At 49.6% G+C, this 24,192-nt stretch overlaps 1 protein-coding gene across 5 annotated transcripts in view; it reads right to left on the reverse strand.

Moving 5' to 3' along the window:
- Positions 1-24,192, reverse strand: part of Ksr1 (kinase suppressor of ras 1) — a 130,963-nt gene that overhangs the window by 37,859 nt on the left and 68,912 nt on the right. For 2 of the 5 annotated variants that reach the window (XM_027426547.2, XM_027426548.2), the window contains exon 2: positions 17,072-17,212. In XM_027426547.2, coding sequence (XP_027282348.1) covers positions 17,072-17,212 — 141 coding nt within the window. Of the gene's footprint in view, positions 1-1,520; positions 1,528-2,979; positions 8,274-17,071; positions 17,213-24,192 lie in introns of those variants that run through there. The other 3 variants (XM_035447527.1, XM_035447526.1, XM_027426553.1) reach the window with 2 other exon arrangements.

Consider the following 24,192-nt stretch of genomic DNA (forward strand, 5'->3'; position numbering starts at 1 on the left):
CCGGTGTGTGTGTGTGTGTGTGTGTGTGTGTGTGTGTGTGTGTGTGTGTGTGTGTGTGTGTGTGTGTGTGTGTGTGTGTACCAGGCTGGCCTCAAACTCACTGAGATCCGCCTGCTTCTGCCTCCCAAGTGCTGGGATTAGAAGGCGTGTGCCACCACTGCCTAGCAGAAAAGTAAATCTTAAAAGAAAATTAAAGACCATTTGAAAGGAAGTCTTGGTGTTAGAGTAGATAGTTGCACTACTGTCAAAGAGCCACAAAAACCCTTGAGTGACACTTTCCTTCTGGGGAACTGGCGAATGAGAGGGGCTAGACCTGACTAAGCCAGGCTCAGAGACCCTTCTCTGACCCTGCCCTGCTCTAGGGTACAGCTCCCTAGAGCTTCAGGCTTCCCTGGCCTCCTTTGTGGATGCAGCAGGCCTGAGGAACAAGCAGGTGACAGCTCAGTGACAAATGACCATATGATATGCCACCACACCAAGCCATTTCTTGAAGCAAACGGGGAGCTGTGACAACAGGCCTAAGCTGGGGCTGCCCCAGCAGTTCAGGGTGCCCATAAAGGGCAAGTCTCAAACATTTCCTATGGACAACCCAGCCCTCCAAGGGACAACTAAGTCCCTGACAACATGCTCATGTCTCCAGTCATCTTTACAGTTTGCTGGTCCCTGATATCGTCCTGACCCAAGTCCCTCCCCCCATTTTCTCAATACCAAACCCTTAGTTTTGCATATGCTAAGCAAGCACTTTACCAGTGACCTATATCGCCAATCCCAATTCTCCCCCTCCTCCTACCTACCTACATCTGCCTCCTGCAGGTTTGCAGGACAAGAGCTCTGAGCACAGGTGGCAAATCCTGCTGCATCAGAGTGTACCCAGTGTCCCAAGCATATCACAGCTGCATGTCTGACTCCCAGCTTCAGTCCTGCAGGACCAGGAGCCTAATCCCAGACCCCTCTAGCAGAGTACTCTTTTTGGTCAGCACAGGAGGTTTGTCTTCTGGGTAGTTTGCCTGTCTCAGCAAGGAAACAATTAGGTTGTAGGCAGGAGCCAGGGGGCTGGAGACCTGAGAAGCAGACTCTCTGTCTACAGACAAGGGCTGTATTGTTCCAGAGCTTGCCATGGGTGCCCAAACAGGAGGTGCTGGAGATCTCTCAGGAGACCCTGGGGCAGGCAGCCTTCTCTGTAGTTTTCCAGGGCCACTGAACACTAACAGCCCCACAGCAGCACTGGGCCCCAAAGCTAAGGAAGCCCAACAAAGCTTCTGAGAGGATGGCTAGGACCCGAGCCAGGGGGCTATCACCATAGCTACCAGGTTCTGAGGACATGAAAAGGAGCCAATGGATACCCAAGAAAATGAGGAGAAACCCATTGCCTGCCAAAGTCAGAGGCAGACTTCAAAGAGACCTTAGAGATAATCTAGCCCAGTAGCAAATTTACAAAAGGGGGAAAAATACAGGAGCTAGGAAAGAGGTAGCCTGCTTGTGTCATCCAAACAACAGCACTGGGACGAGGCCCTGGCTACCTGCACCCTACAGAAACCAATACCAGAATAGGATGTGACTTAGGAAGGTCCCCAGCTTCCATGACAGCCACACCATTTCCAAGCACTAACTGGGGACTGCAAGAGAAGGAAGATGACACAGACAGGAAACCGGGGTTGGGTGGCCTGGGCTCTTGGATGGAGAAACTGCAGCACCCCGGAAGCTCAGTGTGATTATTCCAGAGAGCTGAACAGGGAGGAGGTGTCATTGCATATGGTTGAACAGGGAGGCAGGGTTATTATTACACACAAATAAACAAGGAGGCAAGGTTTATGGAGTATAGTTGGATCAAGGAGACAACAGGTCTAGCTAAACTTGGTTGGAGTGGTGTCTGTAGCAGAGCAGTCTTAAGGCAGTAAACATCGGGGAGAGGGTATGGTAGACATTCTCTAAACACACTGTTAACACTCACACTTGATTCCCCAAGGAAGGCTTTGGCATTTTCCTTTAAACCTCACCGCATGGAGAAGGCTTTCCCATTTTCCCAGAACTCCTGAGGTTCTGGGGTCCTTGGCATCGCTATGCCCACCACAGCAACAGCACACTCAGTACTTCGCCCCCTCAAGGCTTTCTCTGCTTCGGCAAGCCCAAGCCCTCCCTACTACCAGTTGTCAAGGCTCCATTCCTTCCAGATCTTCTGAGCTGGTGCAACACAGAAACTGAGGGGAAGTCCCTGACCTCTGCCCTGAGCCTCACCTCCAAAGACAACTGCCAAAGTGGTGCCAAACCACATGTTGGACTCATGGGATGACAGCCCTATGTAATCCAAAGCAATCAGTCCTGGGATATTGCTCTAGAACCTGCCACATTCCTAACACAGATGATGGCAGGAGGGAACCAATCTTGCCCACCCTATCCATTCCTACTGTGGTGACAGGCATACTCTTTCTTATACCAGGAAGATGGGAATCTCAAAGCGTCAGCTATACCCAACACCTGGCTTCTGAGATAAGGCCTAAGGTCTTCCTTCTTTCCAACCAGTTTACCCACAAAAATAACAGTTATGGGCACTGCCACCACCCAGTAAGTGGTCCGGGCATAGACACTTGCTAGCCATGGAAACTGAGGCTGGGAATGAAGTTAGCCATCTTGGCCATGGCAAGTAAGTGCTGGGCCTGAGTGTAGGCCTTGGCCCCATTTCTCCACACTTACATTCTCTATATGGCCCAACTTCCCTGTCTTGACCAACCAGATGATTAAGGGGCAGGCTCAGTCCCTCATAGCAGTCAACACCTTCATTATAAAGACAGGGACAATTAGCTTCTAGGATTCAGACTGCTCTAGCCATTCTGTCATAAGAAAGGGGGGGAACATGAAATGACAGTCACCTCCCCTAAAGTGCACACACACTCTTCTGATGTGTTCTATAGCCAGCTGGCAAAGCAAAGACTCAAAAGGGATCCATTCTGAGGACCCATGAAAAAGTGCTCCACTGCCTACCTCACAACTCCCATCTGGTACAGGCTGGCTTGAGCCTTGGGCTTGTTTCAGCAAGGTGGGTGGCTCAGCTTCTGGGTCCCTTGAAGCCTTTGTCATTACCCAGCTCCACAGGCAATGCATAGTGAGGGGGCCTGAGCGGCAGCCCTGGCCCCCAGGGCACTGTCCCACGGAAGAACACGGCAGGGAGAGGGGTTTCTGTTTTCATTACTAGCAAACAGTCACTGTCGCCAAAAATAGTTTGTGCCCGGGAGCTGGGGAGTCAGCACATACTTCCCAGAGCAGGTGCTGGGCTTGAGGCACATTGGCTCTGGATGGCCCCATGGCAGGGGGAGGGGACCCAGGCTGCCAGGATGTAGTTCTCCCTGCCTTACTACCTCCCTCCAAAAGGCAAGAACGGAGTCAGGAGGGAGCAGTTAGCGTTCCCCTCCTGTGAGTCATGTGGGGACTCCCCACCTCCACGTGAACTGCAGCTACCCTCCAGCCCCCATAGACTCCAACACATTTGGGACACACAAGAGCCTTAAGAGTTACAACATGCCCTGGACAGCAGACAAGATAGCGGCAAAGGAGCGTGTGCAGCTGTCACACAGCTACAAGTGACCTCAGGACCAGTGACCCTTCCTCTCAAAATAAGAGAATAACGAGAAGGAAGTCAGGGTGGACTGCCAGGGTCTCAAGGCAATTTCATTTTTCTTTTTGAAGTTTTTCTGTACTTTCTAGTTTTCTTACAATCAACACTTACAGTTAGATTTGGGGGATGTTTCTTTAAAGCAATTAAGTAATTGTTTTTAAAATAAATAAATTAAGGGTACTGGGGAGATGAATTAGGTGGTAGAGTGCCTGCTGCACAAGCAAAAGACTCAAGTTCAGATCCCTAGAACCTAAATAAAGGAAGCCAGGCGAGGTGGCCCATATCTGTAATCTTGGGGTTGGGGGAGACTGATGGGGAATGTTTTTCTGTGTGTATGTTTCTCTTATTGGTTAATGAATAAAACACTGATTGGCTGCTTGGCCAGGCAGGAAGTGACATAGCTGGGCAGTAACAGTATATAAGCAGGGACAAATAGGAAATCGCTCTCTTCTCTTCTCTGTGGAGACACTGAGCAGACGTGATGTAGACCCCAACGGTGTAAGAGGCCCGGACCTTTCTCTGGTAAGAGAAGACCACGTGGAAATACTGAGATTATTAGAAATAGGTTAATGATTTAGACAGAGCTAGCCAATAAGAGGCCATAGGCAACGGTCAACAGCTTTATAATTCATATAGCGTCCCTGTGTTTCTTTGGGGCAGAGAAAGGCGGAGGGACCTAGCTGAGCCAGAGAAAGCTCATGTTACAGGAGACTGGAAGATCCCGATCCCTCGGGCTTGGTGGCCTGCCAGTCTAGCCAGTCAGTGAGTTCCAGGCTCAGTGAGAGACCCTGGCTCAAGAAATAAGGTGACAAGCAATTAAGGAAGGTATTGATGTTGACTTCTGGCCTCCACATACACATGTGTGCACGTACATATGAACACATGCACACACTATAAACCATTAAATAGAGACCTCAGGAATTAGAGAGGGAAAGATACAACAAGGGCCTATCCATGAGAAATGAGAGAAAATAACAGAGATGAGAAAGAGAATTCCGAGTCCCAGTTTTACAGCCAGACTTACTGGTGATGCCTGGCTCTGCCACTTTCTAACTAAGTAGCCTCACTTACTTTTCCTCCCCTTGCTGCCTCCTGAACATCACAGCATGCTTTCTTGAAGGTGGCTAGGAGAACCAGATGGGACATCTAGGTACAGCTCACATCAACCCCAAGAACAATAGGAGTCCTTGATAAATAATTACAGCCTAAATTCACACATGAACTACAACATTAAAAGAAAGGAAGGTAACAAAGAGGTCTGCCTGGAAGGAAACAACAACATTTGCTGTGTTTGTTCCAGGGAGCAGTAAGACCATGAGGTCAGCCATTAGTAAACAGAACTATTATCACTCCCTAGACTTTACACATTTTGAACATGAACAAATGAATAAGCACTGAATAGCAGGGAAAAAATCCAATCTGGGCATTGTAGTGGAAAACTATAATCTCAGTACTTGGGGTGTGGGGGCATGAAGGTCACAAGATCAAGGCTAGTCTTGGCTACACAGTGAGTTCAAGGCCAGCCTGGGATCATGAGGTGCCATCACGAAACCTGGAGGAGAGGTGAGGGGGGCCAAAAACCTAAGAACCAATGATTATCTCTGAATGTGTATAGATCTTTTTTCTTTGCTTGTCTGTATTTTATAAAATAAGCATTTATTACTTTCTTACAGAAATGTTAATTAAAAACCAAAAATATAAACAAAAAAAAAATTTTGCCTCGCCAATTATATTCTGGGAACATCATCCCAGCAGAGCCACAGGGGAGCTGAGAAGTCCTGCTAGGCCATGTCTGAGCCAGAGGCCTGTGGCTCCTCTCAAGCACCAGAGGTCTGCTGATGGCCACATGGCCCTCAGGTGACCCTCTCCTATGGGGGGGATGAGAGGCACAAATGCCATGAAAACTACAACAGTAATTGCTATCACACCAAGATATGTTCACAGCCTGATGCTGGCAGGGCTTTAGGAGGACCCCCACCCCTCGCCAATCCTGCCTCCTTGTGACATACTGAAGATCACTAGGTGGAGCTCTGCCTTCTTTCCTTTTAAAATTTTGAGAAACTCAGGCAAGACTTTTATCCTCCTGCCTCAGCTTCCTGAGTAGCTAATATTGCAGAGCTGCACCACTACACCTTGGTCAGGAACCTATGAATGCAGGTGGCCCTTGGTCCTTCAGGCTCCTCCACTTAGGCTGGGCCCTTTGACTCAGCTCTCATCTTCCTAACCTGTTACTGGTCACAGTATGTGACTATGTGACAAAGCCGATCCAATCAGAGTCCTCCCTGAGGTTCAGCAGATACAGTTTCAAGAAAAGTGACCCTTTGGACAGGCACAATTGCAGTGGGAAGGAGTGAGGCTGCCCAAGTCCTTCGAGTCTGCCACACAAGGCTGCTCATCCAGGAGGCACTTCCTAACAGCACCCGTCTCTCTGTACACACACTTCTCTCCAGGCTTGTGTCTTAAGTCTACTGGTAGCTGCATTTACTACAGAAAAGCCTCCACTACTGGGAGAGCCTACAATAGCTGTACTTGGTAAGATTTACTATGTTCCTGATACCCTGCCCTTTCTCTATCTAGCTATCCTCCTTTCAACCAATCAACAAAGAGCTGCCTGCGTGTGCTGGGGACTTTACTCAGCACTGGAGATATGAGAGTGAGCACAATATAGTCTTTCCCAGCAAGAACCAAAATAAAGAGCAAATTCAAAACTAACTAAAATGTGTAACTGAAATTTGTAAGTGCCAGAAAGGAAACAGTGCTGAGTAAGATTGCAGTGGGTATGCAAGGCATCTGATTTAGGCAGGGCACGTTCACTAGGGCCCTGCAGAGGAAGAGGAGGCATTGGGCTGAGGACAAGAACCCACTCAGGCAGAAGAAATGAACATACGAGGGCCTGAGGCTGCGACAGGAAATAGCCTGCTTTGTTCCAATGCCTGGGTAGAGGGAGAAGAGGCGGGAGGTGTGGCAGGAGACAGACACTGAATACTTCAGGGTTGAAGGGAATGGTGACCGGGCTGGATTTTATGCTGAATGAGACCAGGTATCGATGAAGGACTGAACTCAGAAAAGCCAGAGTTTTGGATGTGAAAACTATGCCAGGCTCATGAAAAATGGAAGGGAAAGGAGGGCAAAGTGGATACGGGAGTGACGGAGGTGTGCCGTCAATGGAAAAGACACAGATGGATCGGGGACGTGCATGGAAACAGCCAGTGGGAGCTGCAAACTGACCGAGTGTGGGGGTTGAGGAGGCAGAAGGTACCAGACATGACTCCATGCTTCCTGCTAGAACAATTAGCAGATGAGAAAACAGGGGCAGAAGTTAAAGGACTTGTCCAAGCACACAGCTGGCAGATGGCAACTCAGGATTCTGTCTGCCTCCCTGGGCACGCCCCAGACCATCTATTCAGAGGTCACACTCTCGACAAACTTCCTTTCCAAGCATGCTGCCTGCTCAAAGTGGGCTAAGCTTTTGGGAGCAAGGGACCCTGGAATTTATCTGCTGCTAGTTGTTAAAAAGAAGGGTGACAGGCTGAGGATAGATGGCTCAGTGGTTAGGAATGTTTGTACAAGGATGAGAACCTGAGTTCAAATCCCCAGAACCCACATAAAAAAAAACTGAGTGTGGCTGCATGAAAACCAGGAACCCTAGTACTGTTGGGGCAGAGCTAGGATAATCAGTGGGGACTGCAGGCCACCAGTCAAGTTCCCAGTTCTGTGAGAGACCCTGTTTCTAAAGGATAGGGTGAAGAGTGGTAGAGAGGGACACCCAGCATCTCCTCTGGTCTCCACATACCTGTGTACACACAAGTACACATTCTATACATACACGTATGTTACTCTACACATACACAAACATTTCCCTATGCAATCTGGTTCACAAAAATCTCTTCTAGAGCAATACTGTCTTCACTATGGCCCTCCCAGAGGAGGAGGGAGCACATATGCAAGCTAGCCGCTTGGAAGCTAGCAGTGTCCAGCAGGGGCTCAGTACACACCACTCCAAAACCACAGGCCACAGGCATATGCTATTGTTTAAGTCCAGTCCAGAACCTACAGACACAACAGCCAGGAAGTAGCTGCTATGATGATTGGCAAATTCAAGGCCTCCCCAGATATCTCTGGTGTACCACTTCACTAGTTTGGATGACAGAGCTCCTATGATATCTCAACCCAAGGGGCAGGAGAGCTTTGGATGATATTTGAACTCAAGCCTTCAGAAAGCATACCAGTGTGTAGACACTGGGGACAGAGCCATGACTGAAGCAGCCAGATCCTTGTCCTCATGGAGCATCCATTCTGGTCACTTTGGACTGGACGCAATAACCAGGAACCCCAAAGAGCTGGGAGATGGGCTCACAGTCCAAAACACCACACAATACAGGCTTATAACGTACACTTTCACCCATGACTCTTTACAGACTGCCAAAGCCCAGTGGCACCTCTGTCCTAGAAGCTTAAAAGACACCTCAGGCCAGGACCAGAAAAAAAATACATTACTCCATCAAGTGGAAAGTGGCATCCAGTGTTCCACCATGGCTATCACATGCTCTCACAACCATGGCTACATACATGCTCACTGAGAGAGTGAATTAACTAGTGACAGAGTGATGTTCACCCCTCCACTTGGGATCTGTGGCCCTCGGTTTGCATTGTGGCTATTTGTAACTAGTGCATTCTCTACCCTCATGGAGCGTTATCTTATTCATCCACGAACCCCAAGATAATTCATTTGGGTACCTAGCAAAGAATAAATGATTGGTGACTATATAATGAATGGACACGAAGAGAAAGACGATGGTGTGGAGAGGGCAGCGAAGGAAGGGAGGGATGTGAGAGAAAGAGAAAGGCAGGCAACTCTGTCACACCACCACAGACAGCGACACTGAACTGGGCCGTCCAGGGGCCTGTGGTGGGGTGGAGCCCATGGCTTTGGATCACAACAAGCTGAGTTTGAATCCTGACTTCACTATCAGCTAAGTCAGTGTACAATTCCGACAAGTTACCCAATTTCTCTGAGCTTCAGTTTGCTAAGCCACAAAATGAGGGCCCTTTCCCCTTCCCCAGGCATAAATATTAAGCAGGATTGTGTATGTGCACTCTTGTGACACGCATGCATGGGTGTGCAGGTGTCACACACTCCCCTACACAACACTAGGCTGTCATTTGCATCTTTCCTTCCACAAGCCAACTCCAGCTCCTCTCTGGTTGGATGTGACAGACAGAAGCATGCTGGCCTACCACTGGGCCTCTCCTGGTCCAGCCTAAGCAGGGAGGACTCTGGTCCAGTGTATAAAGCTGTTCCCGAGATCCAGCATCCATACTGAAACCTGCCATCCAACACAACAATTTCACTTCCTCTGGAGCAAGTAACTGGGGCAGACATTCCTGTACAGATCTTTCCTCAAGGCAGTGTGGTAGACCTGCTTCCTGGGAAGGCTCCCAGTTGCTGGAGAGCAAAGAGCCAGGCCTCTGGCTCCCAGCGGGTAATCGGGGCTGACAGGAAAACAGGCTGGGAAAAAAGCCACAGGACTCATTCTGCTGATCTATATACCTCAGGGGCCAAATGCCAATGTGCTTTTGTTTGTTTGTTTGTTTCTTAGAGAACCCTCCTATCTTTGGAGCCACACACAGGCACAGCCACTCCCTGCCAGTGAGGGGTCAAGATGGGGGCAGTGGTTGGATGCTCATCCCCAGAGAAGGCCTCTTCCAATCTAGAGCTGGGAGGACAGAAGAAAGGGAGACGAGAACCCTGCCTATCTGGCCCACAACACAAAGCCCTTTACCAGACCCACGGACAGCCTGAGCTCAGAAGCGCCAGCCCTAATCGCTTGTGCAGGACAGATGCCCGGTGACCCCAGGTTCCACAAAGCACTGGCCCTTCCCACTTCCTTTAACAACTTCCAATAGGGAAATTGCTGAAGGGGGAAAAAATGGCTCCAGGCCAGCAGGCTCTGAAATCATTTCCCCAGTTGCAGCCAGAAACCAAAGTTTCTGTGATGTTTAGATTTAACCTGTGGGGCAGGGGTGGCTGGAAACGGTCAGTGTTGGGGCTGGAGGGAAGGGCCTTGCCTCTGAACTTGTCTTCAGGTCCTTTCCCATCCCTGTACTTCCACTTTCCAGGCAGGAGGGCCCCCAACCAAGCAGGTTGCTGCTTTCTCCCTTGCTTCTCTCTAGCAAGTCCATGGTGAAATCTGTCTGCTAACCAGTGGGAGCTTTATTTTCTTTAACACAATTCCAATATTCAACCTTCTTCCCTTGTTCTCTCACACGCTTCAAATATCCCCCTTAAGACAAACCCACACTCAGTGCTTCACCCATGCAGAGTTCCGGAACTGGACCAGTTTCCTCACCAGCCCCCTCCCTCCATCTCCAGTGTAGCCTATGTGCATTGCTCTGGCTTTTCCAGCCACAGGGTCCTCACAGATACTGTCCTCTTGTTTGGGTGCTCCTCCTGCCTTAGTTAGGAACTGGTATTGTCTGATGTCTTCCCTGGTGTGATCTTTCCTCGACTGTCTAGGATGAGTCTGTGTTGGCCTCACACATGCCATGCTGGCTTCCATCAGAGGTGCCTCAGGTCAGCTCTCAATTTGTGTTTTACCCAAGCCTGGAGCTCATGGGGCACAGAGAGTGTCAGAGCATCCAAGCTCTTGGCACAGGCCCTCTTGGGCAGACTTAAGACCTGCACAGCTCAAGTGCACAAACAGCCCAGCATCCACATAACTTAAAACTCAAGCTGCTACAGAACTATGCAGAGTTCAGGTTGCCAGTGTCTCTAACACATCGTTCCCTGGGCTACCGCACTGGAGAGAGTAGAGCATTCCCACCACTGAGGTCCCATTAGGCAAAAAGACTGCCTAGAGTCTGCATTGGGCACCCACAGGTGTGAGGAGGGAGGAGGAAGCCAAGACTTCCTGGTAAGAAAAGCTACAGCAAGCTCTGAGCTGTGGAGGGCTGGGATCCGCTCAGGTGATGTGCTGGCTAACTTGACCCAAGCTAGAGTCATCTGAGAGGACAGACCATCAGTTGAGAAAGGCCTCCGTAAGATCGGGCTGTAGGCACAGGCTGTATTCCATTTTCTTAATTCATGATTGATGTGGGAGAGCCCAGCTCACTGTGGGCAGTGCTACCCCTGGGCTGGTGGTGGTCCTGGGCATGTGCAGGAAAGCAGGTTGAGCAAGCCATGAGGAGCAAGCCAGAAAGCAGCACTCCTCCACGGTCTATGTGCCGGGTTCTTTCCCTGACTTCTTTAGTGATGAACAGTGATGTGGAAGCGTAAGCCAAAAAAAAATCCCCTTTCATTCCCAAGTTGCTTTTGGTCATGGTGTGTCACCACCGCAATAGCAATCCTAGCTAAGACAGGTAAGGACAAACGTTAAGAAGTGCAGTCACCTCAGCTTACCAGGAGCCTGGAAGTGTAGCTTTCACTCCATAATCATGTCAACTAACTAAGTAATTAATTTCTTGAGACAGGATCTTGCTATGCAGCCCAGGTTACCTTCGAACTATGTAGTCCAGGCTAGACTCAAACTCACGACTTCCCTACCACATCTTCCTGAATGCTGGAAATTAAGGGTGTGTGCCACCATGTGGGCCTGGTTTGATGCCCCTCTTTCTTCACCTTCCAAGCACTGTTGCCTGGAAAGTGACTGTAAACACTGCCCGAGCCCACAGCATAAAGATGAAGTGATGACTAGCCAACCATAGGAAGATGATGCTGTAAAGGAGAGCCTGTCTTCATACCGATGTGACTCATGCATATGTCTTCCTCAGCCATGAAGCTATGACGAGCCAAAGTCAGCACAACATTCAAGAGGTGGAAGGGACAAATCTTACCACATAAGACCATAGAGAGAGCCTCTACCACCACCCCCCCCCCGCACACACACACACACAGAAGCTTCAGGAGCAGCCAGAAGACCCATCGTCCTGTGGTGAGATGCCAAGGCTGGATGCTTCAGCTGCCAGGCACCTGGATCTGGTATGCAGAGAGATGGAGAGATACTGACAGGAACCCGGACACCCCTAACCTCTGTCCCCACTGATGCCAGGCACTCTGGGGTTAGTATGTGGCTTCTGTGGGTGCAGACTCTCAGTTTTATTCAGATGCTGATAACACCTGTGTAAGCAAGTGATCCCATCCAAATATGATCATTCTTATTGACAGATTTCTTTCTTTCCTTTTCTTCTCTCTCTCTCTCTCCTTCCCTCCCTCCCTTTCTTCTGGTGCTGAGGATATAATCCAAGGACTCATGGTCTGTGTGTGTGGGGGGGGGTAGAGGCTCTCTCTCTCAGAGAGAGAGAGAGAGAGAGAGAGAGAGAGAGAGAGAGAGAGGAGGGAGGAGCTGGGGGTCTTCCCTTTGGGGGGCTGGGGAGGTCTTCCTTTCCAGCTTCACCTCCCCAGCATGCCCCTGCTCCTACAGAGTAGGCTAGCCACCACTACACTTCATCAGCAGGCTGGAAATGTTCACAGTCACTCTCCAGGCAGCATCCCTCTATCACTGAGCTGAATCCCCAGCCCATTGTCAGACATCCTGAAGAATTCTCTCACTATTGTGCTGTAAAAGAAGAATGAAGTGGATTTTCTGGATTTACACAAAGGCGTGAATAAGACTAACATCATGCAGAATTCATACTGCACGATCCCATTATAGCAAACAAAAGACAGGAAGGGAACAAATGTGAACTGTCAGTGTCAATGACTGCAGCACGCATGGAGAGGTCTGGCCAGGGTACCTGCCAACTGTGAACAAGGCTGGGGCGAGTGGGGGAGAGAGTGGGGGGGGTATCTCAGAGTACAGGAACAGGGAGGCCTAAGCCTCTGCTTGCTCACTTCATAACAACCCCTGCTGTTGTGTGAAAAACAGCTTAAAGTCACCCACCATTAGAAGCCTGGGTCTCTATTTGTTTCCTGATCACTTCTTGCGTGGGATAAGTGAAAACAAAGGGGTGAAAACACAAGGATGATCCGTGAGAATCCATGAGTGAAGAAGCCCGGCTTGGGCCTGTGAAAACATGCTCAGGCTGTGTGTGTGTGTGTGTGTGTGTGTGTGTGTGTGTGTGCGCGTGAAAACATGCTCAGGCTGTGTGTGTGTGTGTGTGTGTGTGTGTGTGTGTGTGTGTGTGTGTGTGTGCGCGCGCGCGCGCGCATGCAGTCCTAGCTCTGACCACAGGATACATGGTCCATAGGAGCCCAGTGGGAAAGCATTGTGAAATCCTTTCTGAAGGACAGCGGGACTGGTTGTTGGAGAAGATACCCAGCTGAGGTGTAGCACAACCGTGTTTGGAGGGTTCAGTGGGAGGGGACAGCATGGTTCCCTGCAGCCTCCCCAGAGCACCTCAGAGTACACAACTCTACTGCTCTGGCCTTCCTTTGTCTCTCAAAGGAACCTGCCTGAGGGCTGGAGAGATGGTTCAGCAGTTAAGAGCACAGGCTGCCCTTCCAGAGGGCCTGGATTCAATTCCCAGCACACACAGCAGCAGCAGCTCATAACTGTTTGGAACTCCAGTTCCAGGGGATCTGGCATCCTTGCACAGACATATGTGCAGGCAAAACACCAATGCACATAAAATAAATCTGGAGAAGGAGAAGGAGAAGAAGGAGAAGGAGGAGAAGGAGGAGAAGGAGGAGGAGAAAAAGAAGAAACTGCTGCTTGAGGAGGAAAGGGCTGAGAAAACTGTCTGACCCATTTCTCAGAGAGATGAAAGTGACTTTCTCAGGATACACAGGCGGCAAAGGTAGAGGGACCCTCAGGAAACCCACAACACCCCAGGCTCTGGGAGTCCTCACATCCATGGCAACAGTACTCAGGGCCGCCCTGTTCCCACTGGAGAGCAGCTCCAGCAGCAGTGCCGACAGGCCTTCAGCAGGTGCATTCAGCTGGGCGGCCATAGAATGTGGAATTCCTGTCCAGAGCAAGGAGCAGATGCCACAGCTTCCTGGCTACTGACTGACCCTGCCCACAGTGCATGTTCCTATGCCCTGGGGACTGTTTCTTTAGGGAGCTGAGTTCTGCAGTCTGCATCTATCATAGGAGACTCTCTCCAGGTCAAATGTCAGGGTCGGGCCACATAGAGACATTCAGCCAGCTTTCTGGAGAGGCTGCGAGGCTCTGGGCTCTCTCTGTGGCAGGCTGGGATACTGAAGAGGCAGCTATCTCATGAGGGTATCAGCAGGACCTCTGTACTCCTCTCCATCCAAGGGAGTCAAGTTGTCCTGCTGACCCTTTGGGGACTTGTTAGCTTCCTTAACAGTAGGTGGGTTAAGGAACCAGGGCAAACAGGCCAGGGAGATAATGCTACTTAACCTTCAGTGTCCATGGCCCAGGGCCAATCTGGCATGCTACTCCATTAAAGGCCTAGGCCTCCTGCAGGGAGGAGGGCTGGAATGGACTGGGATCCTTGGCTTCTATGATAGAGTCCATATGCAAAGAGACACATAACTTCTTCAGAACACCCACAGAATGGATGGAAAACGGGAGATCCTAACTATGGCCCAAGAAGACAATGAGGTGAGAGGCAAAGTGGAAGACAGCATCTATCCACACAAGCCAAAGGGCAGGAATCAATCTCTGCTTGAGCAGCAGCTGGCTTCTCAGGTCACAGGCAGCAGGCAGTGTTCCTGTTCTCTCACTCTCACCTTCTGTTCTCCAGAGCTCTCCTTCCAAGGGATACCCTGGCTCCCATCATCCACTTGGCCTTGGGGCCCTGGTGTCTATCACTCCTTGGATCCAAAGGAGTTCACTGCCTCCTGAGCACCCAGCTCTGCTGAGTCATTTAGGGCTTCAGGATTCAGCCAGTGCTTGAATCAGCACCTGCTACAAATTGGCCTGGCTGGGAGGCCTCTAACCCGGCTGCCATCACACAGCTCTCCAGGGACCACAGCAGCGCTGTAGTGACACTCCCACTCCACATTACCACCCACTGCCCTGGGCACACTGGGGCCCCTCCCAAAGATGGAGTCTCCCAAGTTTCTGGTTTTTGCAGAGAAGCCCTCTGGGGCATAAGACAAGCTGCCAAGTATATCTTCAGGAAACAAAAGAGGTGAAAGGGCACACTCTGGAGTCTAGCACTTTGGACTACCATGCTCTGTCCTTGTCACTAGCTCTGTGACCATGCCTGGACTGCTGTGTCCTCAACTAGAGGTACTGACATAGATCCTAGGGATGGAAGAGATACAGTGAGATTCAGATGATGGTGACAGCATGTATGTATGTGTGTGGGGGGGGGGTGACTTGCTTTTGCATAATCGCCAAGTCTATGTATTTAAATCTGTGCCCAAATTACATGTCCAACCTCCTTCTTGTATGGCAGAAGACTGATGAGCAGGAAGGTAGGCGAGGAGACAGACAGAGGTTGCAGCTCATTATACTCTGTGTATGTGTGGTGTGCGCCCACGTGTGTGCAGGAGTGCAACCGTTAACATTCAAGGAGCTCGCTGTACAAAGCAGTTTCCCTTGCTCTGGTTCCAGCCCACCCTTTCTGCCTACAGTGTGGACCACACTGCACATGAGGGTAACTGAGGCCAGTCAAGCTGGGATACACTCACTCCCCAGCCCTGTGAAAGGACAGGCACATTTTATATTGGTGCTATTTTCCATTCAGAAATGTTTCCTAGGGAAAATTATCGATTATTTACAAAGACTGACACACAGTACTGATTACTGTCACATCTTATAGCCAATGACTGGAATTCACCTATGTCTGATAACTTACCACACCCACTCTGTAAAACAGTAATAAAGAAACAATAAATAAGACACAAAAGTGTGAAAACATGAGAAAGACGCACTGGGATAACAGTCAAATGATGACAGCAAAACATAAGATTTACTCTAGATGGTCCCAACGGGTGCTGTCCCACAGAAGTACCAGAGAGCAGCACACTTACATTGCAATTTGAGCAGTCACCTTGGAAAAGACAAAAAAACAAAAAACAAACAAACAACAACAACAACAAAATCATCACACACACACACACACACACACACACACACACAAAACAAAACAAAACAAAACAGCCAAGCAGGAACAGGGTGATGTGTGTCTATAATCCGGCATTTGGGAGGGAAAGGCAGGAGGACCACCTCACATCTGAGGCCACCCTGCTGATCTAGGTACAGGGTTCCAGAACAGCCTGAGCTATATAGCAAGACCCGGTCTCAAACCAACCAACCAACCAATCCACCACACCCAATGACAGAGGAGATTAATTTTAGTAATGTTATAAATCCTCATATGTCCAAAAAAGACTGTTCCCACAACATGTGGCAGATGGGAAACGTCACACACACAAGGTAACTGTATACTTTCTTTGGTACCCAGGCTTCAGATTACAGCTCTCATCTCTAAAGGAACAGCTACAGCCACATGAGACCAGTGACTCCCTGCCTGGCTGGCTGGTCCTGACCCCCTGAAAATGTTATAAAGATTTTTATATTCGGAGAAAGGATCAAAATGTCAAAGAGTTGTTTTGTTTTCCTCTGTTCCTGAGTGGCAGGGCTCTGCATGACATTCTTCCCTGTTCTTTGTTTTCCTCAGTGCCCGCACAGAATGGATTTAACTTTAAGCACTATCAAGGATCAGTTTTTCACATTTTAGAATAAACGTAGATTTTAAGCACAGCTTCCACGCAGTTGCTTATGGTAGCTCCATGAGTGCTGCCCTGGTCCCTGATACACTCAAGTTGGTTAAGCGGTAAATTGTGGGTGGGTAGGATGGGTGTATGGAAAGATGGACTGAAGAAGAAAGACAACACAGCTCAGCAGTGGGGAGAGTAAGCTGAGCCTGGACTCTTGTTTCCCAATCCCCTGACTGCCACTTGCCAGCTGTGTGTCCTTGAATATAAGACAGAAGGATGGCAAAACCCTCTTTATAGAACTCTGAGCAGAGTAAGAGAACAATTTCATTTGCCTTTATTATGTGGATGAGTGTTTTGTTTGCATGTATGTGTGTGCACCACATGCTTGCTTAGTGGCTGTGCAGGCCGGAAGAGAGCATTTGATCCCCTGGAACTGAAGTTATGGACGGCTGTGAGCCACTGTGTGGGTACTGGGTCCTGGTACTGAACCCAGGCCCTCTGCAAGAGCAATAACTACTCTTAACCTCTGAGCCATCTCTCGAGCTCCAAGGTTACAGTATCAGTGTTAAACACAATGTCTGCCATAGAGCCAAGGATTCCAGAAAAGAAGGTCCTTGTCATGTGATCAGATGAATGACCGGTGTGGTCAGGCTGTCTCAGTTTATGAGGCAATGGCACCTGGAGTACTTGCTGTGGCCACAGGTACTTTGGGTTCCTATTGGATGTTGCTGTGGGGTTCCCCAAACCCCACACCATCCTCTCCCCCTCCCAAGAACAGAGTATGGAGCCCCTATATCTTAGCCATAAGAGCCTCATTCTCAGGTTTGGATGTGGCCCCTGCTTGTCCCCTCTTGCCTGTCCCTGGCCTGGGTCCTGCTGCATACCTGCACCACCTCAGGCCTCACGTTAAAGATGTACAACCAGTCACTGAAGCGCGGGTAGCTGTTGAGCTCGGCAGTCCTGTCGCTGGGGGTCACGCTCAGCTTACACTGCCGCTGCTTGCAGATGTACCGCACCAGCTTTGCCTGTGGGAAGTCCAGGAAAGAAAAGGTTACCTTCATGGGTAACAGAAGCATGTAGCAGCCACGTGCCCTCTGGAGAGCTAATATCAGGGATGTGCTGAGAACAGGATCCAGCAAGGGGTGGGGAAACCCCTTGCTATCATGCATGGTGCAGAAAGGCTACAAATGGGGAGAGGAGTTTGGATGGTCTGGTTGCAAGCATGGAGCCCACATCTTCACTGAGGCTGGCCAACTATGCTGCCTTCAAAACCAGCTCCTCAACAGTAAAGGTCATGACTATTCAGAACAGCAGCCAGCTAAACAGAAGCCAGCCTTCCTGCTTGTTGCACAAATACGGATAATCGATAACAAGGAAAGAGGGGAGGTTTGCAAAGATGGGGCAACCTTCCAGCTGTGATTCAGACAGCCTGGATTGGGGCGGAAGCTCTCCCCTGGCTCTGTGATGCTGGGCAAGTTACTTATTCTTCCCCGACGAGACACACATCCTCCCCCCCACACACACCCCAAACACACACACCACACACACACACCCCAAACACACACACACTCATACCACACACACACCATACACACACACCCCAAACACACACACACACACACACACACACACACACACACACACACTGATGATAAAAAGAGATGCTTCCTCAGACAGTTGAAGAGACAGCCAGCTCATAACTATATAGAAAGCACCCAACTTTCTAGGGACAGTGGGGCAGGGACAGTGTTGGTAACAGCCCTTGACACAGACTATTGGCGATATACACCCCAAGAATGATGGCAAATTCCAGACCCAAGGGAAGAATGTCCAAAGCTTTCAAAAAACTCAAGCAAGATAAGTTTGAACAAGAACAGACTGACCCAGGTCAAGCACAGAGCTCTAACCAGCACTGAGGAACACAAGGGCAGAGGCAAGACACACAAGGAGGGCACAGCTCAGACAAGCTTCAAGCTTGAAAAGGAGGATCCTTCTGCTGAGGCTACCCAGCAGGCTCCAACACACAGGAGTATGGCACCATTCAGAGAGCCAACGAGAGCAGCGACCTGGTTTGGCTAAGCCCGTGGCTCCACTGCCTATGAGACAGACTCTGAGGCCAGATTCTAGTCCTATTGTAACTCTTAGTGTCCCCAAAAGGAAAGTATCACTTAAAAACCAGACCCTGACACTCAGAAACACTCAGGTCCAGAGGGGTTGGCTGTCTAGGTAATACATCCCTTTCCCATCACCTGTAAAGATCTCAGCGTGTTTCTCAGAGTCTGATGACATTTGTTATCTTGTTAACATATATCCTAAAAACTAGTAAATATCGGCTGGCCAGATGGCTCAGTGGGTAAAAGCATTTTTGTCACCAAGACTGATAAACTAACCAAGTTTGACCTCTGGATCCCACACGAAGGAAGAAGGGAACAAACTTATCCTTTGACCTTCATGTGTGAGCTATGGAGCATGTGCTTCCACATGTGTGCACGTGTGTGTGTGTGTGCGCGCGCACACACACACACACACACAATCTACAGAGAGTAAATAAACGTTTTTTAAGATAGAGAACAATTAAAGAAAATATCTGACATCAACTCTTACTTCCACATGCACATGCCCAAATGCCCACACACACACATGAACACATAAACACATGTGCCCACATACACACACATGAACACATACACACATGTGCCCACATACACACACATGAATACATAAACACATGTGCCCACATGCCCACATACACACACATGGATACATACACACATGTGCTCACATACACACACATGAACACATACACACATGTGCTCACACACACACACATGAACACATACACACATGTGCCCCCCCACACACATGAACACATACACACATGTGCCCACATACACACACATGAACACATACACACATGTGCCCACATACACACACATGAACACATACACACATGTGCCCACATACACACACATGAACACATACACACATGTGCCCACATACACACACATGAACACATACATACATGTGCCCACATACACACACATGAACACATACACACATGTGCCCACACACACACATGAACACATACACACATGTGCTCACATACATACACATGAATGCATACGTACACATGCCTGTAGTAGCATCTCACCTTCGCCAGTGAATTTGTGTTAGTGGCCACACCCCTTTGGGCATAGCTTCAGGTGCTGCAGTGACCAGAAGCGCTGAGGGGTGGGGGTTGGGGGAGGAGACACGGGACGACCACTCTCGCTTCTGAAAGCTTCAGAAGGGCAGAGACTGCATCTTCTGGAGCAAGAATGCCACAGTGGTTCTTTACTATTATCTGTGTAGGTTGTTCCCCAATAAAACACCCATTTATCATTTATCTTGGGTCTGGTGAACTCATTAATACCCCGCCTCCACATGCCCCCCCCCACATACACGTGAACACATATACAAACACGGCCACACGAACACATAGACAAACATTTTTTAAAAATATAGTTTGACGGGGCTGGAGAGATGGCTCAGAGGTTAAGAGCACTGACTGCTCTTCCAGAGGTCCTGAGTTCAATTCCCAGCAACCACATGGTGGCTCACAACCATCTGTTATGAGATCTGGTGCCCTCTTCTGGTGTGCAGATATACGTGGAAGCAGAATGTTGTATATATAATAAATAAATAAAATCTTAAAAAATTATATAGTTTGACTCCACCATTAATTTAAAAAAGATCCTCTCCCCATCCATCTGAGAGTTACTGGTGTTCTCATAAGACCCCAAATCATGCTAACCAGTGTCAGGAGGGTTAGTCCCAACTGGCATCACTGGTAGTAGGGAAGCAAAATCAAAATAATCCACTCAGGTATACAGTTAGGATGCTTGGTGAAAGTGCTGGCACAGGTGAGCCCAGGATATTCTGTACCCTGTTCTGATGCCCAGGGCAGACAGTACTAATCACACTCTTCATTGAGCCCAGGATATTCCTGCACCCTGTTCTATGCCCAGGGCAGACAGTACTAATCACACTCTTTGTTGATTAGCCTCCCAACCCCTGGTCTATTTGCTATCCTACCAGGAAGGAAACCTAAGATCCTGAGAACATCTTCAGGACAAAGTTCACAAATGCCATTGCACAGATACCACTTTTACTGTGCAGACCTAAGTAGGGGCACGCCCATCCTTCCCTTAGGCTTGGATCCATTCTTTATAGTATGAGCAGAGGCAAACTCTAAAATCAGAGCCCCAAACTCCTTCCCTAGCTCGTCCCCACAGCCCCCTGCCCTGCGACCCTCCTGGCTCCCTCAGCCGGCAGCCGAATACTGGCATCCCAGATGAACAGGTCCTGGTTCAAATCTGCCACTTACTGGTTGGTAACCTCAAGGAAGCTCATTCCTTTCTCTGCGTCTTCACTCCTCTAACCCGCAAAGGACTAGCTCACACTGAACTAGGATGCAGAACCCCCACAAGTAACTCATTAGGTCCCCCTACTCTACATGAAGGCAGGGCCTGTGTCTCTCTCACTCACTTCTGCCCCCTTGTGTCGGGTACTGCACCTGGGTGTGCCGGGTTCACAAATGGCTGAGTGTGGAGGGAGGAAGGAAACACCAGGGCCCTAACCTCAGAATTTTCCCTCCCTCCCTCCCTCCCTCCCTCCCTCCTCCCTCCCTCCCCTCCCTCCTCTCTCTCTCTCCAGCCCTCCCTCCCTCGCGCTCTCTTCCTCCCTCCTTCCACAGCAAATGGCTTGCAAACCACAGCTTCAACGGGTTGGCCAGAGGCAGGCCTACCCACCAGATAGCTGTACAAACTCAAAACTACCCTTTCCCACATTAATGAAAGAGGCTAGGCTCCTAGCATTAACAATGGCATCAATCATGACCACCCATCAGTGTGGGTTGACACTGGACCTCTGGGGATGATCAGTAACGGTGTTTTACATGGGACTTTGGTCACGGCTAGCCAATTTGGGGAAGCACCAACCTGGCCTAGGCCCGAGCCAGCCTGTGGGTCTCTGTTTCTGTCTGTCCGCCCTCCTCAACCCTGTTCAGCCAATCACTCATCTTTGTGCCAGCAAACCTCTTGCCAAGAATCCTTGGACCTAGGCTAGGTTTCCACACCCCTTCCTCCAGGAAGCCTCTAGGCCCTTGCCCAAATGGATCTTAATCCTTCCAGCTTGTCTGCCTCTCTTCCTAGGTCTGAGTCCTGCAGAGCCAGAGGTCTAGTCTGCATCTGATCACCACTAGATGCCCAGAAGCCTGGCACACTGAGTGCCGTTTAAAAAAAAAAAAATGGTGGTGCATGCCTTTAATCCTAGCAGAGGCAAGTAAATCTCTGAGTTCAAGGCCAGCCTGGTCTACAGAGTGAGTTCCAGGACAGCCAGGGCTACACAGAGAAATCAAAACAACAACAACAAAAACGAAACAAAAGCCAAAAATAAAACTTTAACATTTCTTCCCAGCGTGGCACGGACCTCACAGCTACACCCGCTGCACACTCTACCACTGAGCTATACCCTAGTCTCATCTTATTACAAAAGCTATTGGAGATCTGGGCTAAACATCCCAAAGCAGGCCATGAGCAGGACTTGTGGTGCAGGACTTGCAGTGACTCATCACACCCAATCACAATCACCCAATCACCTAATCACTTCCAGTGAGGCCTGAGCTGAGGGACAAGTCCCTGGTGTGCTGTGACTGCTGGCAGCTCTGGGGTCCTGGAGCTGCTGCTGTCTCCTGTGAACTCACTCTGTTGTGGAGCAGTGCTCTCTCCCGCCTGGCATGGGAGGGTGAGGGTTCCTATCACAGGGAAACGGAGAGAGCTGCTCTCACTTTTTCTCAAAGTCAGGGCATCCATGCACAGAAACACCAAATGGCTACTTCCCAAAACAAACCAAAGCAGGGCCTGCCAGCCCAGCTCAGGGGGGTGTGCCAGGGGACTTCTCACCAGTGGTGCCATTTCCTCTTTACCACAAACCCCACAAGATCTAAACTTTCCAGAATTTAAAAGCACCTGAGGTTCCAGGAGTTGGCCACAGGGGAGGGCCTTGGTCTGCCCACCCCAAACCCAGATGGTCATTTGCATTGAGTGTGAGCCCCACCATGCATGACCAGGTTTTCAGAGTGTGAAGGAGCTTTGGCGAGCCCACAAACAAGTCAGTAAGTTCCATACACAGCAAACACTCACTAAAGAAGCCTGGACCAAAAGATCCACTTTCTGCTCCCAGTTCTGACAGTTAAGAGCAAAGAAAGAGAAAAGCCATAGCACTCAGCTTCAACCTGGGGAGGAACAGCCATTGTCATTGGACTGGCTGATGTCATGCAAACATGCTACCCACATGAAAGGACACTCAAGCCTCCTGTTTATCTCCAACACCTGGTCTATCTGTTTAGCTCCCTTGTACCATGCCCTGACGGATGCACTAGGTCAGGCAGACCTCAGCCCCATGCCACCTCCCCATGGAGGGGACCAGATGACTTCATTTCAGCTTTCCTATCTGTCTGCTGTGTTCCAGCAGGCTCCACTGCCCATGCTTTCTCCAGCACCCAGAGCCCTGTGAGTGTCACTCCAGTTCAGCTATCAGGAATGAATGCCTTAGTGGGAAGAGGTGGATATCGTCTGAGCCACACCTGACCTTCTTTTTCTGTATGTGTACGTGTCTGTATCTGTGTACATGTACGTGCATGGGGGTTTCTGTGAAGGTCAGGACACAGTGTCAGGTTCCCTGAAGCTAGAGTGATAGGTAGCTATGAACTGTTCTACACAGGTGCTAGGAACTGAAGATGTGTCCTCTGCAAGTGCAGCAAGCACTCTTAGCCACTGGACCACCCTGCAGCCCCCTTTACACACTTTGGGTGGGATGTTCATTTACTCAAAACTACTCTGTAGAGAACAACAAAGCTATGCTGAGATGGGGTACTGAGCAGTCGGCTTGGTTGGCTCTCCGTGGGCTAAGTGACACCTCCTCACCAGCCTTAGCACAGAGACAAGCTCACCAGCCGCTCAACATATGCTGAGCCCATGAGACACGCGGCTGTACTTTATTATTCCCAGTCTACAAAAGAGGACACCAAGAACTTCATTGGAATTTCTGGATCACATAGTTAAAGAAATGACCTAGTCTGATGCTCTGCCCTGCATCCCACATAATCTCCCCAAACACTGACACCTGATACCCACTTCCTCAGCTTGGCTGAGCTGTGTTGACCACTACACAAGGATGACACTGGGAAAGACTTAACCTCTCTTGTGACCTAAATCTAGTGATGCCTGGTCTATATAAAAGCCACAGCATCCACAAACCTCCTAAATGGATCTATTCACACAAGCAGGCCACCATCTCTGCTCTGATTTGCAATAGCCCTTGAGCTAAACCTGATCCCTGGCTCCAAGTCAGCTCCAAATTTATTTAAAGCCTGCCATGCCCCTGCCCGTTATGTGTGGACACCTCTGAACATGCCAAAATCCTAGCATGTTTCTGCAGCCTGAACAAAGCAGCTGGATGGTCACTTACGCGTCCCTGTCCTCTAGAGCTGCACAGACTCTAGCCAATAGGCATTGGCCTTGGGCTAAGTCCCAGCTCACCAGCACCCTGTGTCTTTCCTCCCACATGTACAATACCATACACACACACACACACACACACACACACACACACACACACTTCTTGAGTGGATGCCCACAGCAGTCCTTGCTAGAGCCAAATCCTTGTCTGCATATTTCTAACCTCTGGAAGTCACTGAAGCTCTCATGACCCACTATACCTCTCAATGGTCCCTAAAGCCACTGTTCTCCCTTCCTGCCCCTCTGCCTAAACCTAGGAATGCTCTCTTGCAGCTTCCATCTCCTCCAAAGCTGGATGCTTCTGGGTACTCCCTGCCAACACTTCCCATGGCCAACGTGTTGCAAAACAGTTTCTGGGAATGCAAGGGGGGCTTTGGGGGCTGCCATACAGCTGCTGGCTCCATTAACAGGCATGGGCTGACCACAGCACTTGGCCCTACAAGTGG

Source organism: Cricetulus griseus, chromosome 7 (assembly GCF_003668045.3).
Source record: "Cricetulus griseus strain 17A/GY chromosome 7, alternate assembly CriGri-PICRH-1.0, whole genome shotgun sequence".
Taxonomy (NCBI): Eukaryota; Metazoa; Chordata; class Mammalia; order Rodentia; family Cricetidae; genus Cricetulus; species Cricetulus griseus.